Raw genomic sequence first — 17,441 nt, forward strand, 5'->3', positions numbered from 1 at the left:
ATAATAGTGTTTCTTGTTTTGGAAGATGCTGTTTTGCTGACTGGTTACTGTGATTGCAGTGAGTTTGGCACTCTGGCAGTGGATTTGTTGGAACAGTCCTTCAGGCAAGATGAGACGATGGCCATGAAACTGCTCACCTACGAACTGAAAAACTGGAGCAACTCGACATGCCTGAAACTGGCAGTTTCCTCTAGGCTGCGGCCTTTTGTGGCCCATACCTGCACACAGATGCTTTTATCTGACATGTGGATGGGCCGCCTCAACATGAGGAAGAATTCCTGGTATAAGGTGCGTTGCCTGTTGCTTTGAACCCCCCACGCACGCACGCACGCACGCACGCACGCACGCACGCACGCACGCACGCACGCACGCACGCACCTTCTTTGACCTAATAAAATGAGTAGAGATGTTAAAATACACATTTCTTTCCTTAATCTGCTCTTAAGGTCATTTTAAGCATTTTGGTCCCTCCGGCCATCCTCATGCTGGAGTACAAGACCAAAGCTGAGATGTCACACATCCCGCAGTCGCAAGATGCCCATCAGATGACAATGGAGGACAGTGAACACAGCTTCCAGAACCCAGCTGATGACATTCAAATGGTGCAATTATCAAACCGCGCAGTGATGGATTATACTAGAATGTTCTATGAGTAACCGATCAATTTAAGGACTTGCAGTGTATACTCTAATGAACTTGTCTATCAGCTTTGCAAGACAATGCTTTACCATGCTCCCAGAAGTATGTTGGGAAATATATTTTCCGAATATTGGTTTTGGTATTTGCTGCATTCAGTAAAAATGTCAACTTTATAAGCAAGTTAAAATGATCATCTGCTTTGTTTCGAATTTGATCTTTTTAGGATGTTTTCAAGGAAGCTCGACTGAATGACAACATTGAGGCAAAAAGCGAAACAGAGGTCCATGTGCGCCCAAGGCGGTTGCCCATCACTAGGAAGTTCTACGCATTCTACCATGCTCCCATTGTCAAGTTCTGGTTCAACACGGTACGCGAGAACTGTGAGCTCTCGTTTTACACAGGGCCAAGAGGCTGCATGGTGATGGTGTCCCAGAGGACATCTCGCACTCAGGCTTTAGTGGTCACTCCATTTTGCCCGCAGGCACATTTCCAGCTCCCTCGGCGTTTCATTTGCATTTTTGAGCCAGGGAGAGCAGTGTTCCCAATCGGGGCTGCAGAGGAACTGATATAATCACAGAACACGCGGGCACATAATCACAGAGGGCATGACATTCTGCTAAAGGCTGATGAATTTGCCCCCCAGGGCACTTGCTTACAAGCCCTTTAACCAGCGCTGCACTTAGTTACACCTGTGAGTGATGAATACCTCCAAGGACAAATTATTGCCTGAATTTCCGGCCCTTAACGGTCACACTGGCACTCGGAGGGCTTATTTTACAAGGCTGACTGAAAGAGGGTCAGGGAGGGCAAGGGGTGGGGTCAGTATATTTTCCCAACCTGTCGTAGCTGTCCGTTGTGGGAAAATATTTAAGCTTGGCAAACGAAATTGGAGAGCTGTGATGGGGGAGGGGTGTACATTGAAGGTCAGAAAGATGGAAGTTCTATTTACTTCTGAGTGAATCTCCCCCCTCCCCACTGTCGTCTTTCTGTTCGTCGGTCAGCTGGCATACCTGGGCTTCCTGATGTTGTACTCGTATGTGGTCCTTGTGAAAATGCCTGCATGGCCCTCGCCACAAGAGTGGATTGTCATCCTCTACATCTTCACCTCTGCCGTCGAGAAAATTCGTGAGGTACCCCCATAACGTAGGCCAATGTGTGCCATTAAGCTGCTGTCCTCTTCTTGCTTGCAACATTGCTTTTTTTACAGTTATTTTTGCTGAAATGCTAACCTTGCTCTTTCCTTTTTTGTTCTTCTTCCTATAGATGTTTATGTCTGAGGCTGGAAAAATAAGTCAAAAGATTAAAGTCTGGTTTAGTGACTATTTTAATATTTCAGACACCCTTGCCATTGTCATATTCTTTGTTGGGTTTGGACTGAGATTTGGAACAGGGACAGTCTTCGTAACTGGGAGGATAGTGTATTGCTTGAATATAATATTTTGGTATGTGCGGCTCCTGGATATTTTGGCAGTCAATCAACAAGCTGGACCCTATGTCATGATGATTGGTAAAATGGTAAGTGCACCAAGTGTCAAGTAATGGTGTTGTATTTACGTTGCGTTGATCAAACATCAAAGCTGACTATTGTGCTACTGTTAGACTTTGTTTAATTCATCGGGACTGCTGGATACTTAAGCACAACAGGGTCTCATGTCACTTGCTCTTCCAAAGTATAGTCTTTGCTTAGTTTAAACCTTTTTTTTTTTTTTTTTTGGTTGCAGGTCGCCAACATGTTTTATATAGTTGTGATAATGGCAGTTGTGCTTCTGAGCTATGGCGTTCCCAGGAAAGCGATCTTGTACCCTAATGAAGAACCATCATGGACCTTAGCTAAAGATGTGGTCTTTCAGCCGTACTGGATGATGTATGGTGAAGTATATGCATATGAAATTGATGGTAAGGATGAAAACGGTTCCCGTTTACTTGCATCTGCACCCATGGCGTGGATGTTAGTTTTCACTCTCTACAGATGAGGAACCTGTTTTACTTTTAGAACGAAACTATGATGACTAAGCTAATGATAACATTGGGACACTTGTGGCAGCTCTAGTTGGTGGAGCTTAATGTGAAATGTATACAAAAACAAAACCAGTCAGCTGTTGTTTTTAATTTTTCTTCAGTGTGTTCCAACAGTACCGAAAATCCTGTGAGGGATCTTTGTCACACGGGAGTGTGGTTGACCCCTCTACTGCAAGCAGTCTACCTTTTTGTCCAGTATATTCTCATGGTCAATCTACTCATTGCTTTTTTCAAGTAAGTTTGATAATGATATCTTGTTAGGTAAAACTGGTTTATATTCCATTAAATGGCATTTAAATTTTGCATGTTCCTTATTCATCCATCCTGTTGTGTGCTGCTTGTTTCATGAGACAAGGACTTTTTTTTTGCTAAAACTTGTCTCTTTCTCACAGTAACGTGTATCTCCAAGTGAAATCCATGTCGAACCTGGTGTGGAAGTACCAGCGGTATCACTTCATAATGGTGTACCATGAGAAACCAGTCCTTCCCCCTCCCCTCATCCTGTTAAGTCATCTGGTCTCACTCTTCTCCTGCATCTGTAGGAAGAGGAAGAAGGACAGCAGGACGTATGGACCAAGTATGGTCAACTCCTATTTTTTCATATTCTCTGCCCACCACCAGCCAACACAGAGTGGCTTTTTGCTGTAGTTTGAACATCCTTTCTTCACTAGTTAATCCACAAGTCTTTATTTGCTCCTTCAGAACTTTTCCTGACGGAAGAGGATCAGAAGAAGCTGCATGACTTTGAAGAGCAGTGTGTGGAGACATACTTCCAAGAAAAGGATGACCAGTTTCACTCTGGGAGTGAAGAAAGAATCAGGGTCACTTCAGACAGGTGCTTTTTCCAGAAAATGCTGATGTACTTCATTTAATTTTTGGAGAGCAGTGTACTACTGTGGTATTAACATTTTAATCACTGCCATCTTTGAGCTTTTTTGCTATTACACTTCCAGTTCTCTTCATTAACGGACTGAAAAGGAAAATGTTTTTACCAGTATTCTTTCAGTCAAGCACCTGTGTTTCTACAGTGTACTAGTAGCAGTAGGTTAGAGAAGGGTTCAGCAATATTGAATCCTAACTCTTGCTGTAGTACCCTCAGGCGAGATCCTTGTAGTGAATTACTCTGTTAAATGTTAGCCTCCTGCAGAAATGGGTAAATTATTGTAAATATCTTCAATATAAAAAAAACTAACATTGTCACTACGGAGAAAAGGGTCAGGTAAATGAAGAAATAATTTTACCGGTAGAGTTGTTATACTTTGAGATTGTGAGTGATAAATTACTCTGAATGTTCTTTCAGGGTTGAGGCCATGTGCATTCAGCTGAAGGAAGTGGGCAACAGGGTGAACTTTATAAAGAGGTCTCTGCAAACGCTGGACTCTCAGATAGGCCACCTGCAGGACCTGTCTGCTCTCACGGTGGATACGTTGAAAGCTCTGACGGCACAGAGGGCCTCCGAAGCCAGCAAGGTCCACAACGAGATCACTCGAGAGCTCAGCATCTCCAAGAACTTGGGGCCCAACTTGGTTGATGTCGGCACCCAGCCGAAGTCCTCTGCGCTTGTCAAGCATAGCATAGGGGCCTACTTTGGGTCTTCCTTCCCGCAGGGCGGGGCCAACATTGCAGACTCCCTGTTCGGTGGAGCCCAGGATGCGATGGGCCGCAGGTTTGGCCCTGACGTTGCCCTGAGCCCGGGGCGGAGAGCTTTGGACAGCCCGGAGGCTGGTTCCTCTGGAAGTGCCTTAACCCAAAGTGCCATCTCTCCCCCTGAGTGCCGACTTAAGAGCCAGTCCACTGTGGAGGGCCCAGAAACCCGTCCAGAAGAGCCCAGAGGCATGGATTTGCCAAGTTTGCCCTGTGCTTCACCTCCAGCTGCAAAATTTTTTGTCAGTACCCCATCGCATCCCAGTGGCTCAAGCCGTAACGAACCTTCCCAAGAGAAGCACCAAGATGTCCTGCCTGAAAGTCCCGCTGTCGAGTTTGGGGCTTTTGTTGGTAAGTACGAGGCAAGGAGCTGTGTTTATCCCAGCATAATCATTGTGACCCCTGCTGCCGAAGACCCCTCATGCTGTGCTCCGTGCCCAGTGTCCACCCGTAACAATGGCTTGGGAGACCGCATGTGTTATGTCAATGAGGCGTTTTGCGATGACGAGGGTGGCACAGAGGCAGGTGATACCACGACTGTTGAGGACAAGCCCCAGAAGAACACCCCCCTCCCAGGTTGTGAGCTGGCTCCAGCAGTTTGCTTCAAGAAGACGCTCCGCCCCCCGTGCGCAGAGAAGCATGGCCAGGACAGCAGCCAGGCAGCGTGTGCAGAGCATAGACAGAACTGTAAAGGAGCGCTGCACAAACTTTGGGGCTCTACCAAAGCGAGAGGTTTGCGTCCTGAGTCCACAGAAACAGGGTGCTTGGCAGTGGTGCAGGAATCGTTTGAAATTGGACCACATGTTCTCCTCCCCTCCCCCTCACAAACTAGTCTATCTGATAATGCTTCACGTGGGGTTTCTGGTGTTAACATTTTCAGTTTTTTTTTTTTTTTTTTTTGGTATTTCTATTGAAAACCTGCAGGTCACTATGGCATTTATACCAATAGAATTTTATATGAAAACTGTAATTTTCCTGCTTTGGAAATTCCTGTGTAGGAATTGTTCTAAATTTAAGTATCTTTATGATACTTGATGGAGATGCCAGCATCTTATCATTAAGTATTGAGGGCTGAATGTCTGTCTGCTGCAGGAAAGCCAAAGTACACAGACCCATAGCTTGTCCTGCTTGGTGTTTATGAAGCGCTCTCACATGGACAGCAGACCAGAGATTGAGGGAGGAAAAGGGGGGGAATCCAATCTGCTTAAATGGTTACCCAAAGAGAAGGGAGCATTAACTAAGGATATAAAGTTAGCTGAAACAGTGTAATGACATCCATGTGTTCATGGTCAGCAGTGTCCTGTTTTTCTGTTTGTCTTTAACCGAGTATCTGATCCGGTTTTTTTTTTTTTTTTGCTCACTTTTGCTGGTGTGTGTATGGTGGTGGACTTTATGCATGGGAATCTCAGGTGTTGTGATCACACTGTTGTGACACGGTGCAGAAAACCTGATCTGAAGTCTGACAGCTGATCAGCAGACAGTGGTACCGTGGTTTGTGTTTTCCTGCTCGAACCCACTGCGGTTCACTGTTTGCTTCACATGCACTTGCTGACTTGTCTGTTTCCATCATCAAGGTCACAAAGATAACTCGGAGCTCCAGAGATCATTCTCCAAAGATGTTCCTGGGGGTAGGCAGCTCAGTCCATCCAAGAAGGGCAAAGAAATGGTGGGTTTCTCATACTTTATACTTGCAGTGTAAATAATAGTATAGCGGTTTGTGAATGTTTGCAATAAGATATTTTAATGTGAATGAACGGTTTAAATGTACCACATGACTCTGTAATCAGCTCTAAGGTTTAGCTCAGTAAGATGGAACTAGAAAATACAGTAGCTCCTCTTAACTAATTTAGTTGTTTTTTTTGTTTTTGTTTTGGTCCATAACTTCAAGGTTACTTTTACCACTGTGATATAGTCAATGAAAGCACAGACACAATGTTATTGAACACTGTAGAAGTGAATTAAGATGGTCCCACGCCTTTGTTTTAGCCATTTTTGCTAACGTCTCCCAGATTGATACCGTCTCCTGTGGAGCTGGAGACCTGTAATTTCTTTTTCTTCGAAACGTGACCATTTACCGAAACTTTGACACAGGACGGACATAGAACTTCTATTTCTGACTATGTATTTTGTTCTTGTTTTCGTACTGCAGAGTAACCCTGAAGGTCACATAAGAACTGTCAATTCATATGCTGGATTCACAGAGTTTGACAGGAGTCCATTCTCTCTGCATCCTGAATCAAGTTAGTCTGACTCACTGTTGCTTTTTTTTGTGTAATTCTTTGCTTAGTGATAACTTACCTTCAGATAACAGATGTAACTTGTGAGAAGAGCTCGGTAATATACACTGTAGCCTGATGGGGTTTCTCGCTGTGTGTGTTTAGCGCAGATCAGGAGGGATCGCAGCCGAGTGTCAGCGGAAGACATTCCTTTCCACGAGGACCTCCGGGCAGCACACCTGTTGGTAAGTTCACACAGATGCGTTGGCCCAGACTACTGGACCATATGAGCCCGTGGCCCATATCATTCTCGACAGATGGGTTTCTTTCGCAGCAACACAATCCAGTCCTGATACATATCTAACAGGGCAGCATGCAGCATCAACACACTTCATCTACACATCCGTTTCCACTGAACACTTTGATTTCCACTGGCTTTTTCTTACGCCATTTCTCTCGTTTCCTCCCCCCCTCGCAAACGTGCAGGAAAGGGTTCAAGGCAAATCAGCGCAAGCAAGCAGTCTGTGAGTATCCAAAGAAATGCTGTGAGAGCATCTTTTAAGCAGTCATGGATCCTAGTGCTGCTGGTTTTGTCATTTTATTACCTTGATAACTGCGTTGTTGCAGTCTGACTGGGAGATGCAATAAGCTGTGTCATGTGGGGGCCACTCTGGGGCCACTCTGGAGCCCCTGCACATCTGGCACCCGTTATCAGGGTTCCCAGTCTCCACATGAGGTTAAATCAACATCCCCCCTCCTTCCCAACTGTCCACAGATCAGAGTCTCCAAAAGGCAGCTGTGGCTTCATGCCAGCCCAGCCTTAGCATTGCCACAATAAAGAAAAAGTGACTTATTCCATACTCTGTTGTTCAAGCATTTAGCACGGTGTGTCCCTGGAGATGATATTGTGGAAGCAGGATGATGTTTGATATCCAATTTTCTTTCCTACGGGAAACATGTCTTGTCTCTCCCCAACAGTTGCATAGCACAAAGGGCTATTTTTGGTTGAATGTATTTTATTTATTTTTGACGCTGTGCCAGTTTTAAACAGCCAGTGAGATTTTACTTTGTACAGTTTCCCCAGCCTGCAGATGTATAGTGTAGAGCTCTTAGTGTCACATTTTAAACACTTTACTGTCCATCGGTAAATGAATGTTTGTGAGTCTTTAACATGTTTCATTTCTGACCCCCCCCCCCGCCAAACAGAACCACAGGAGAAGAAGCCTTAAACGGTATGAAGTTATAGCACTTTTTCCAAAATATGCTATATTTCACCATGAAAATTTGCTTTTATTGTAGTGAGTGAGATGCCCAACATCTGGCTCATCCTCCAAGCTGGCCTGCAGTAACAGCTGTCCCTTGCTTCCTTGTACCTCTGGCTGTTCCTCACTTGGCTGCTCTTCCAAGTGTCCTAGAAAGACTCATTTAAAACCCTCCCTAAACTGATGACTACTGGTTTACAACCCCTCTCTTCAAGGATAATTCTTGTAGAGACTGTGCTGACTTGACATGTACCTCAAGTGATTGTTTCCTTAGTTTACTGACCTTGGCCTTATCTCCACATCTTGTACACCCTGCCCACTTCCACCTTCTCCACTATTTTGACTTTTGTACCCTTCCGGAAGGGTCTCATGAACCTATCTAACCCCTTTGACACGAGAGGGAGGTGCCTTTTACTCTGGCCACAGTTGACCCATTTGTTCAGGTTGTTCCTGCTCAGCCTGCTCCAGACCTCTTTGACCCAAGTCAGGGAGAAGTAGCTGATATCGCTTCAAAGTCTGAGTGTGATCTGTAGTTACTCTTGCATTGTTTGGAGTTTATGGTTTGTCAGTGGAATTTGTACAGTTTTATGTCTCACAATATTATGTAATTACAGCGGCGGCATGCCTGTACACGTCAAGACACGCACATCTAGGGTCCAGGAAAGACTGTAAGTACTGTTTCTTCTCTCTGTCTGTGCGTGCAGTGGTAGTGGAAATGCAGCAGGTTTCTGGGTGTTAAAGAGGACATGAGAGCCCCATAGGGAATTGTGCCACCTTATGGATAAGTGCTGTCATAATGAACTCAAATGAAATTTCACTGTCTTTAAATTATTACTTGTTTGAAATATCTCTCCAGCTATTGGTTCTCCTTTCAAGCCCATGGACATAAGTTATCAGTATTCAGGTGAGAGTTACCTACGATCATTGATGTCATTCTGGCTACTTTTTGGTGGGCTTTGTTGGACGTAATCTTTCCTTGCTCTTTTTTCTATCAGCTGTGGAACGTAATAATTTGATGCGACTGGCACAGAGCATCCCATTCACCCCCGTGCCCCCGAGAGGTAAGCCCTGTCCCTACCACACCCCTGTTGTGGAATCGCTACTTGTGACAGCCCAGTCCTGACATGCTGCCCTACCCACTTTAGGTGAGCCCATCACGGTGTACCGCCTGGAAGAGAGTTCCCCCAACACCATCAACAACAGCATGTCCTCTTGGGCTCAGCGGGGCCTCTGTGCCAAGATAGAGTTCCTCAGCAAGGAGGAGATGGGCGGAGGCCTGAGGAGGGCACTCAAGGTCCTTTGTACTTGGTCAGAGTATGACATCCTGAAGCCAGGCCACCTATATATCGTCAAGTCCTTCCTGCCGGAAGTAGTGAACACGTGGCAGAATGTCTACAAGGAGGATACAGTGCTCCAGCTCTGTCTCAGGGTAGGTAGCCGAGCCATGTGGACAGCCAGGACCGGAAGGGAACGATGTGCCCATGTGCGTGAGAGTCTTGTTTTTTGCACAACCGCTGCATCATGCTGTGCATCTTCCTGCTGGATTGAAGCTTGTATCCAAAGTCTTAAATCCTCCCCTCCCTCACAATCCCCCTTTAGGTGAATTTCAGCTGTTAAATTCTAGTATAATTTCTGATTCAGTATGTAAGCATTGATAAATTTTCTACTCTGTTTTCTCCTTTTTAGGCAAAAATATGTTCTCATAATATCTGGAACTCCTCCTTTTTTCTTCCAATGCTTTATTCATTCATGAAGTCAGTTTTGTGTTTTCCACATTTTCTGATGTGGAATTTTGTTTGTTTGAATGTCGCACTTAACTGGAAATCCAGCTGTTTAATTCTGTAGTTCACTTCACAGTTACTAACATGGCAAAATTCCATGTTTAGAGTAACTATAAATGTATCTTACAGAAACAATTTGTGGTACTGTTGGGGGGGTGTAGGACAGCCTTTATTCAGGTTGAAAACCTCATGAGACCTCTAGAAGTGCTAAACACTCTGCATCTAGCACACTCCCCCTTGAACTCACGTTGCAAATGCTTTACTGTGGTGAGGCTGTAAGATTGTATGAGTAAGATTTTTAAGGAATCTTATTCCTCCCCACAGGAAATCCAGCAGCAAAGGGCTGCTCAGAAACTGACTTTTGCCTTTAACCAAATGAGGCCGAAGACAATACCTTATTCCCCCAGGTACGGTTAATTGTCTTTGTTCTTCATGATCATTAAGCACTTGGCCAGGGCAAAGTTGTGGTGATGCAGGGGCAGCGCATATGTACCTTGGATGGACCGCCAGTCCATCACAGGACAATCGCTCACACTCATTCGTTCACACACACACACGGCCATTTAGAGTGACCAGTTCACCTGAAACACATGTCCTTGAACTGGGGGAGGAAACCCACTTGAACAAGGGGAGAACACGTGCACTCAACACAGACCGAGTCTGGTTCGAACACAACGCAAGAGTGGGACACCAGTGATACCCACAGCTCCAGCCTGCCACCGTAATTTTGTTCTTTTCTCTGTTTATCTCATTTCTATGCAATTAAGCCATTGTACCATTCACAAGGGTACAGAAGATTTGAACCTTCGACTTAAGTCTCTCACTGCTACGCTAGCGGCTGTTCTCCTTCACATTGAGCATTGTTAAAATAAGGCACGGTTTTTACAGAACTATTTTTCCTTTAAAGGTTTCTGGAAGTCTTTCTGTTGTACTGTCATTCTGCTGGCCAGTGGTTTGCTATTGAGGAGTGCATCACTGGAGAGTTCAGGAAGTTTAACAACAACAACGGGGATGAGATTGTTCCCACAAATCTTCTGGAGGAGACCATGCTGGCGTTCAGCCACTGGACCTATGAGTACACCAGGGGAGAGCTCTTGGTGCTGGATTTACAAGGTATGATCTTTCTGTAAGGGGAAAGGTCAGGGGAAAAAGCAGCGATTACAATCTTGGATATATCTGAATAGTTAGCTATCAGTGCCAGATCAATGGACTTCGTACCTGTGTAAATTCATTATTCACTTCCCAGCCATTTCTTTCCAGGCGTTGGGGAGATTTTGACAGATCCATCAGTAATAAAAAGTGGTGAAAAGGGGTAAGTTGTCTTTTCCTCTCTGAATATCTCTGAAGAACCTGAACCCATGAATGAACTTGATTTACAGCTTAATAGAATCAGTTTGTGCCACACTGTTGCTTCTTAATTTCAATTTAGATGTGTAATTTTAAAAATCAGACTCAAAAATGAAGATGGTTAGAACCTCTTTCAGTCAATGTTTGGATTTGAACTATAAGACCAAGCCCATATATATTCTCCCCCCTCTCTTTTCTAGATCTTACGACATGGTATTTGGACCTGCCAACCTTGGAGATGATGCAATTAGAAACTTCCGAGCTAAACACCACTGCAACTCCTGCTGTAGAAAACTCAAACTTCCTGGTTAGTGACTGAACACTTGTTCCAAAAGAACAAGAATGAACACATTAACAAGTGACATGTCTGAATGTGTTTTGTTTTTATTTAACTGTGCACTCATTGGACACGTCAGACCTGAAGCGAAACGACTACACACCTGACAAAGTGACACTACCCCAGGAGGATGTGGCAGAGGTCTCCATTCCGCCAGGAAGCAGAACCAAAGAACAGAAGCATTCGATGCGACTGTTGTGAGTGACGTGGTCAACAGCTGGAGCTGCCGTGTCCTCTACATTCGCTGGAAGGTCATCTCCGAGCCCACACGGGCTAGTGCATGTGGTCAGTGTGTTCTGTATCTTTTTTTTCTCCCCCCCCTTGATCATGCATTGCGTGATAGAATGAAGGTGAACATACAGAACATTTTTCTTAGTCCTTTGAACTGTGGTGTGGATACAGGAAGTTGTATACCTTTTTTGTAATGGTATGCAGTCAAGATTCCGTTTCGACTGCAAAGAACTGAGCAGGTGCAATTATTTAAAAAAAAAAAAAGAAAAACAAGTATGTATATGGGGAAACTACTTTTAAAACTTTTTTACAAGTTTATATATTGACATTAGTATATAAGGCTATCAACTGGTACAATCTCATTGTATAGAAGGTTATCATATTTATTATGAATTACAAAAAGCTGCCTTGTATAGAATAAAAAGCAGTTAAAGTGCATTGTTTCTGTTATGGCAGGTTTGAAAGGAAAAACCTGCTCACATTTAAACTGCAAGGAATTATCTAGAACAGAATATAAGCAAGATTCTTTTTTTAGAAATTCAGAAACATGTAGTATCTGTATTATGGCATTTGTGGTACATACTTTATTCAAATACCTATGAATTTCAAATCTTGTAAAATATGGGCAGATTGCAATGCAACTTTTACAGTACAATGTATGTCATTTTAACTTGTTGAACATTATATGGAAACTGTCCACCAAAAATTGTTAATAGATGAGTTTTTAATGTTACAAAGGTACTGTTGTCATTTTTGTCATTCAAGTATTGTATGAGCAAATTTTAATCTAGTGTATCTTATAGATACAGTTATCAGGCACGAACGAAATAGATTGAAATTACATTTTATGCAGGGGAAATGTGAACAATATAAAGGGGTTATACTGTATACATTTTGTACTGTATATCATTTAATCTAATAAAATGTATAAAATAAGTGATATGTCATCACTTTTGGAGCAAATGTATGGTCTCTGAACAGCTTTTCTTTCACTCTGTGTAAAAGTCAGTCAATAAGATACAGAACAGTTTGAAGGGTTTGTACTGTTGTGAATTGAAGGCGATGACTGAAGGTGTTTGGCGTGTCTGGGCTGCCAGCTGAAAAGCTACTCACACTGACCACGATGTGATGGCATTTCACCTGCAACATTTTTAGTTTCACAGTTTGTGTTCTAAAGAAAATCATTCCCCTTTGAGTTGCTTAACTGAAGTTGGTCTGAAATTTAAAAGTGAAACTAATCACATTTTAACCGTTGCTGTGATCGCCAAACATCGTAAGCCTCCTTAGACAATGGCATTGAGTGCAATGATAGCCCAAGTCCTGTCTTGGCTCACAGAATCATGGGTAAAGGGCAGCAGGTACTGTACCATTTAAGAAGGTGAACCCTGGAGCAAGGTACCGTCACTGAAGTTCTTTACCTTATCTGACATGCAGTGAACGAATGAGGGAGAGATGCAATAAAGCGTACATTTCTATAAAGCAGTTGGAAATACGACATACAAAATGGGCCAGTATTTCTTCACCCACTTTCAAAAGTTTCCTTTGGAATGATTAGCACTTAGACAAAATACAACACTGAAAAAGTGCTTCGAATAGTAAATGTACCACTTTGCTGGTGAGGCTGACATGCTAGGCTCTATTCTGTTTGTCCAGCCATTGTTGGTATTCTGTGGTCAGTGAAGCCCAACATGGACTAGTATAAAATGACAAGCAAAGTTTAGTTAAGGTTTTGTGTGTGATTGCCCTGCAATGGACTTGGGTCTTGTCCAGGGTGTACCCTGCCTGCCAGAGCACCTTATGCTTCCGGACCACTAAAGACAGTTAGACAGGTGATTATGAATAACGAGTGAACAAATGAAGGAATATACACACACATACTCAGCATCCACTTACCTGGTGCTCCGTTTACGGTGGGAAATAGCACAACAGATCACTTGTCCCATTTAAAAACGTGTTTTACATTGACTTTCATAGCCGGTTCACCTGTACGCATTTAAGTGGATGTTTCTGAGACTCTTTCGGCCTTTAAACAATTTTTTGGGAGAACTTTAGTCAACACGGTAAGCGAAGCCATGATGGTACCACTGAAAAGCTCTTTGGTTGCCATGCCGTCACATTGTTTTTACAGTAGTTTGCACAGCGAATGCTACAAGGCCACAACTTCGCCCTACGGGTGAGTAGACATACCAGTAAAGAGGAGCCAGCCGATGTCCATCACGTGATTGGCTGAAAATGAGGCTACAGGGGAGCTATAAAGCACTTTAATCCAAGGAATAAAGTTAATCAAAACTAAGCTTCTGTAGGTAGTACAATAGAAAAGTCCCCCCAGTCAAGTGTTTCTTCTCATCCAAAGACATAACCTTGAGTGTTGTACCAGAGGATGTATTCAAGATGTTAAACATTTGTCCAGCGTTCAAGAAGGAATACCTTACCTTAAGACACTCTGTTCTGGTGCAATAAGTGAGAGAATGTATTCAATTTTCTTGCAGGTAATACCTTGACACCACAGTTAAGTAGAGATTAAGAGCAGTAGGAGCCTCAATAAAAAAGATCTGAACATTTTTAATAGGTGGGATATAAAGGTGTGAGAGAGGATAAGAGGAAGTGTCCTGGATTGAAATGATCAAAAAACATTAGTTTAGGAGGACAGAAGCTGAGTCCAAAAGACCTTATAAAAGCTATTCGGATGATTTTCTAGACTGCATTTCCTTGAATGTCTCAAGTGCTGAGAGGCTTATTGGGATTTCTTCAAGGTCTTCTGACAAAGAGGGGACATTTGGCGTGTGGGATAATATAGTGACATGACTGGGAGCGTGTGAGCTGGAGTGTGTCGCTTGGCACAACACAGACATGACTGGGATCTGATGGGACTAAAGTGCCTTCACCGCAAAGGCCAGAAATTGGCAGCGGCTCCCTTAACTGCCACAGGTGGTGGACAGAGGTGTATTGTACCTGTTCAACAAAGTTTCAGAGTTTTGGGTGCAGAGCAAGACATGGTTCAATAAGAGACAATCGGGCCTCAAATATGGCTTTAGTGTTTCTCAGAGCATGGCCTTGGAGATGTTACTGACATCAGGTATCTAAAAAAAGAAAAGTTTGGTTACCCAAAAATTTAACATCTTGGTCTGATAGCAATAAAATGTTAATTTATCACAAGGGTCTAATAGAATCTTGGGGAGATAAAGTCATTCCCATGATAGTGGCTGCGTGCTCAGAAATAGCTTGACCAGCAATGAACATGACCTGACAGATGGAAGCAGGCAATTGTCATTTAAGAAATAATCTGTATGCAGCAGTATATAATGGACTTGTGGAAAAAACAGGCTTGGCAGGTATATTTTACTCTTCTGTACCAATCTCTGCTGTTTTGTGACCATATTTTACTAATATTGTTCCGTGTGTGAAGCTGCAGTGAGCAGAGGATGAATTACCGGTGTCTGAGCTGAAGGCCTTGGTGTCCCGCGGGGTTCAGAAACAGACGTTCCCGTTACGGATTGGACGCAGTCCATACTGGACACCATGTCCGCAAAGTTCGGGTTTGATATCCTTGAAGGCTCCCGCCTTCTGGGCCACCTCTGGGGAGAAATAGAGAAAAATACGCTCCCTGTCTGCATGGGAGGTGATCTGGCTCCACTCCCTGGTCACTCGAAGTACAGATTCCCATTGTGATAGTGGAGGAAGCGCACGATGATGGGAGAGGTGCCAGTCAGCTGGAATCGCCAGGTTTGAGTGACGGGGAGTGCTGTGCATAGTGGGGGTGAGACGGATCAGGGGACATCCTAGAAAGAATTTAGAAAAAAAGTGGAAATCAATATGCAGGACAGGATCACCGATTGCTCGAGGCAGGACCACAATACATGAACGCCGTCTTCTGTACACACATCCAAGTGAAATGTATGTCTGAGCCTTGAGGTGCCGTTTTCCCAGAACTCATTGCTGCGGACCTCCTCCAGCCCACCCACGTCAGCCACTCCTTGGGGAAAAAACATTGCTGGCCAGAAATACTTATACTTTCAATACAGGCAAATCCTCTTGAAAAGATATGGAAAATATTCTCTTATTTTTGGGTTTCCCAAACATAATTACATGATATTAGAAGCTATAAACTCCTAACTATATATATGCAATTAATATTGTTAGTAGTTTTTTACTCAGGTAAGTTTTTGGATGAGATCTTTTCTATCTATGCATGAAAGATATTTTAATAATTGTATCAGATGGGGAAACTACTGGCAAATTCAGCTATGAACCATAGATCAGAAATATGTTTTTTTTGATGCATCTGAAGAGAGTTATTCCAGTTCCTCTCAAAGTTGAGGAATGTTTTGCCCGTTTTATACAGGACTGTCTCGGCCTGTTCTTCAAGCAGACCACGCCGACCCTTGACAACCGCATGCTGTGCCCCAAGTGTGGGGTGAAGCCGGAAGCTGCGGTTCTCACCACCTTGCCAGATCCCTGGAGATCCTGCTTCTGGATGTCAAGTGGTGACTCCTCCATCCTTCCCAACACTGCAGCTCTTTCTCATACAAAACCTTTTCAGTAAGTAAAGAAGCCCAAGAACAAACCCAGAAATCACAAGGGAATGAAGGGGGGGGGGGTTCATGTTTCCTCAGTAAACCTGTTCCTTATTCTCTTCAACTTTCAGCTGTTAACTATAAGCCTGAGAGCAAAAACAATGGTGCCATTTATACCATTAACCCTTTGTTTCCGTGCTTGTATGTACAGCACCTCCACCTTATGGGTTAAATGTCGTGTTGTGTGCGTCGGGGAGGGGTGCGGTGGGTTTGGCCAGAGCCTGCTCCGTGGTGGGTCTGGGGTTCGAGGCCTGCTTGGGGTGCCCTGTGATGGACTGGCATCCTGTCCTGGGTGTGTTCTCTCCCCCCTCAGCCCTGCACTGTGTTGCTGGGCTAGGCTTCGGCTCACCTCGACCCCTCCCCCCTGGCTCGGGACAAGTGGTTTCAGACAGTGTGTGTGTGAGTATGCATCGTGTAAATCAGTGCGGTTAAGGCACAGGCTTAGTGGATCCTGTCTGTGAGGTTTTTGTTGCAGCCTGGCAGAAAACCATCAGATCCAAATTATTGAGTGGACTAAAACCATTTACAGTACTTCTGTTTCTGAACTTTTATTGGCAAAACGGGAGCTGGAAAGCTGATACGGACTTGGCTCTCCAGAACCCCTGTTGAAGAGCCCAGTAAAATGTAAACTCTACAGCTTTGATTGCCAGGGAGACAAGAAGAAACCGAGAACCAATGCCCTGTTCTTGAAACACCTGGATCTGATGCCTTTTCTCTCCTAACCCTCAACAGCAGCACGGTAGATACTCCTTATATGCAGTGGTGGTGGTAAATAGGTGGATCCTCTTCTGTCTGAATCCACTTTAGTGCAAGCGGAGTGGCTCTTGATGCCCCACCTCCTCCATGTGACCCACAGAGCCAGGCTGGTGTCTTTGGGCAGGGCCACTACACACTGCCTGTTGTTACAGCCCCCATGTGTACAGCTGGCATCAATTTAATGGCAATGTACTAAGCAGGATCTAGGACAGAACGATCCAGTCCCCCGATGTTGTGCTGTTCTACAGCTTTCAGGAGTTTCGCTGTCCTGACATCCCAGGCCTGTGAACCTGCCTGGAATGGGGCCACCACTGCTCTATACTGCACCCAACAGAGGTGGCCAAGCAGCACCATGTTGCTAAGCTTCAAATACCATGCTGTAATTGTTTTCAATAACAATATAGGGACATAAAAGCGGTACTTTGAAAAAATAAATTTAAAGAAGTGTAAAAGAAAGAAAGAAGAAAGAAAAAAAGAGACTCCTTAAAGCTGTGGTGCTTGAGGAGACTTTTAAAGATACCCTGGACTGCCAGGAAAAGAAAGAGATGGATCTCAAACAAAATCAGGCCAGACCTTTCATTCAAAACAGAAATAAGACTGAATTTATACTTTGTATGCATCATGCCAAGATTGTA

The 17,441-nt window shown here is 44.0% G+C and overlaps 1 protein-coding gene across 4 annotated transcripts in view; it reads left to right on the forward strand.

Annotated features, from left to right (window-relative positions):
• LOC108941140 (transient receptor potential cation channel, subfamily M, member 7) overlaps positions 1-12,427 on the forward strand; it is a 35,690-nt gene extending 23,263 nt beyond the window's left edge. For 2 of the 4 annotated variants that reach the window (XM_018763721.2, XM_018763719.2), the window contains exons 17-40: positions 60-288; positions 447-602; positions 863-1,006; positions 1,641-1,769; positions 1,903-2,154; positions 2,361-2,535; positions 2,760-2,892; positions 3,051-3,235; positions 3,361-3,493; positions 3,959-4,653; positions 5,877-5,968; positions 6,452-6,542; positions 6,684-6,763; positions 7,005-7,042; positions 7,725-7,750; positions 8,395-8,448; positions 8,637-8,684; positions 8,776-8,841; positions 8,926-9,209; positions 9,886-9,968; positions 10,469-10,674; positions 10,822-10,873; positions 11,109-11,215; positions 11,325-12,427. In XM_018763721.2, the coding sequence (XP_018619237.1) occupies positions 60-288; positions 447-602; positions 863-1,006; positions 1,641-1,769; positions 1,903-2,154; positions 2,361-2,535; positions 2,760-2,892; positions 3,051-3,235; positions 3,361-3,493; positions 3,959-4,653; positions 5,877-5,968; positions 6,452-6,542; positions 6,684-6,763; positions 7,005-7,042; positions 7,725-7,750; positions 8,395-8,448; positions 8,637-8,684; positions 8,776-8,841; positions 8,926-9,209; positions 9,886-9,968; positions 10,469-10,674; positions 10,822-10,873; positions 11,109-11,215; positions 11,325-11,446 (3,580 nt within the window). In that variant the 3' untranslated portion in view covers positions 11,447-12,427. Of the gene's footprint in view, positions 1-59; positions 289-446; positions 603-862; positions 1,007-1,640; positions 1,770-1,902; positions 2,155-2,360; positions 2,536-2,759; positions 2,893-3,050; positions 3,236-3,360; positions 3,494-3,958; positions 4,654-5,876; positions 5,969-6,451; positions 6,543-6,683; positions 6,764-7,004; positions 7,043-7,724; positions 7,751-8,394; positions 8,449-8,636; positions 8,685-8,775; positions 8,842-8,925; positions 9,210-9,885; positions 9,969-10,468; positions 10,675-10,821; positions 10,874-11,108; positions 11,216-11,324 lie in introns of those variants that run through there. The other 2 variants (XM_018763722.2, XR_001966610.2) reach the window with 2 other exon arrangements.
• The last annotated feature ends 5,014 nt before the right edge of the window (positions 12,428-17,441 follow it).

This window comes from Scleropages formosus, chromosome 11 (assembly GCF_900964775.1).
Source record: "Scleropages formosus chromosome 11, fSclFor1.1, whole genome shotgun sequence".
Lineage (NCBI taxonomy): Eukaryota > Metazoa > Chordata > Actinopteri > Osteoglossiformes > Osteoglossidae > Scleropages > Scleropages formosus.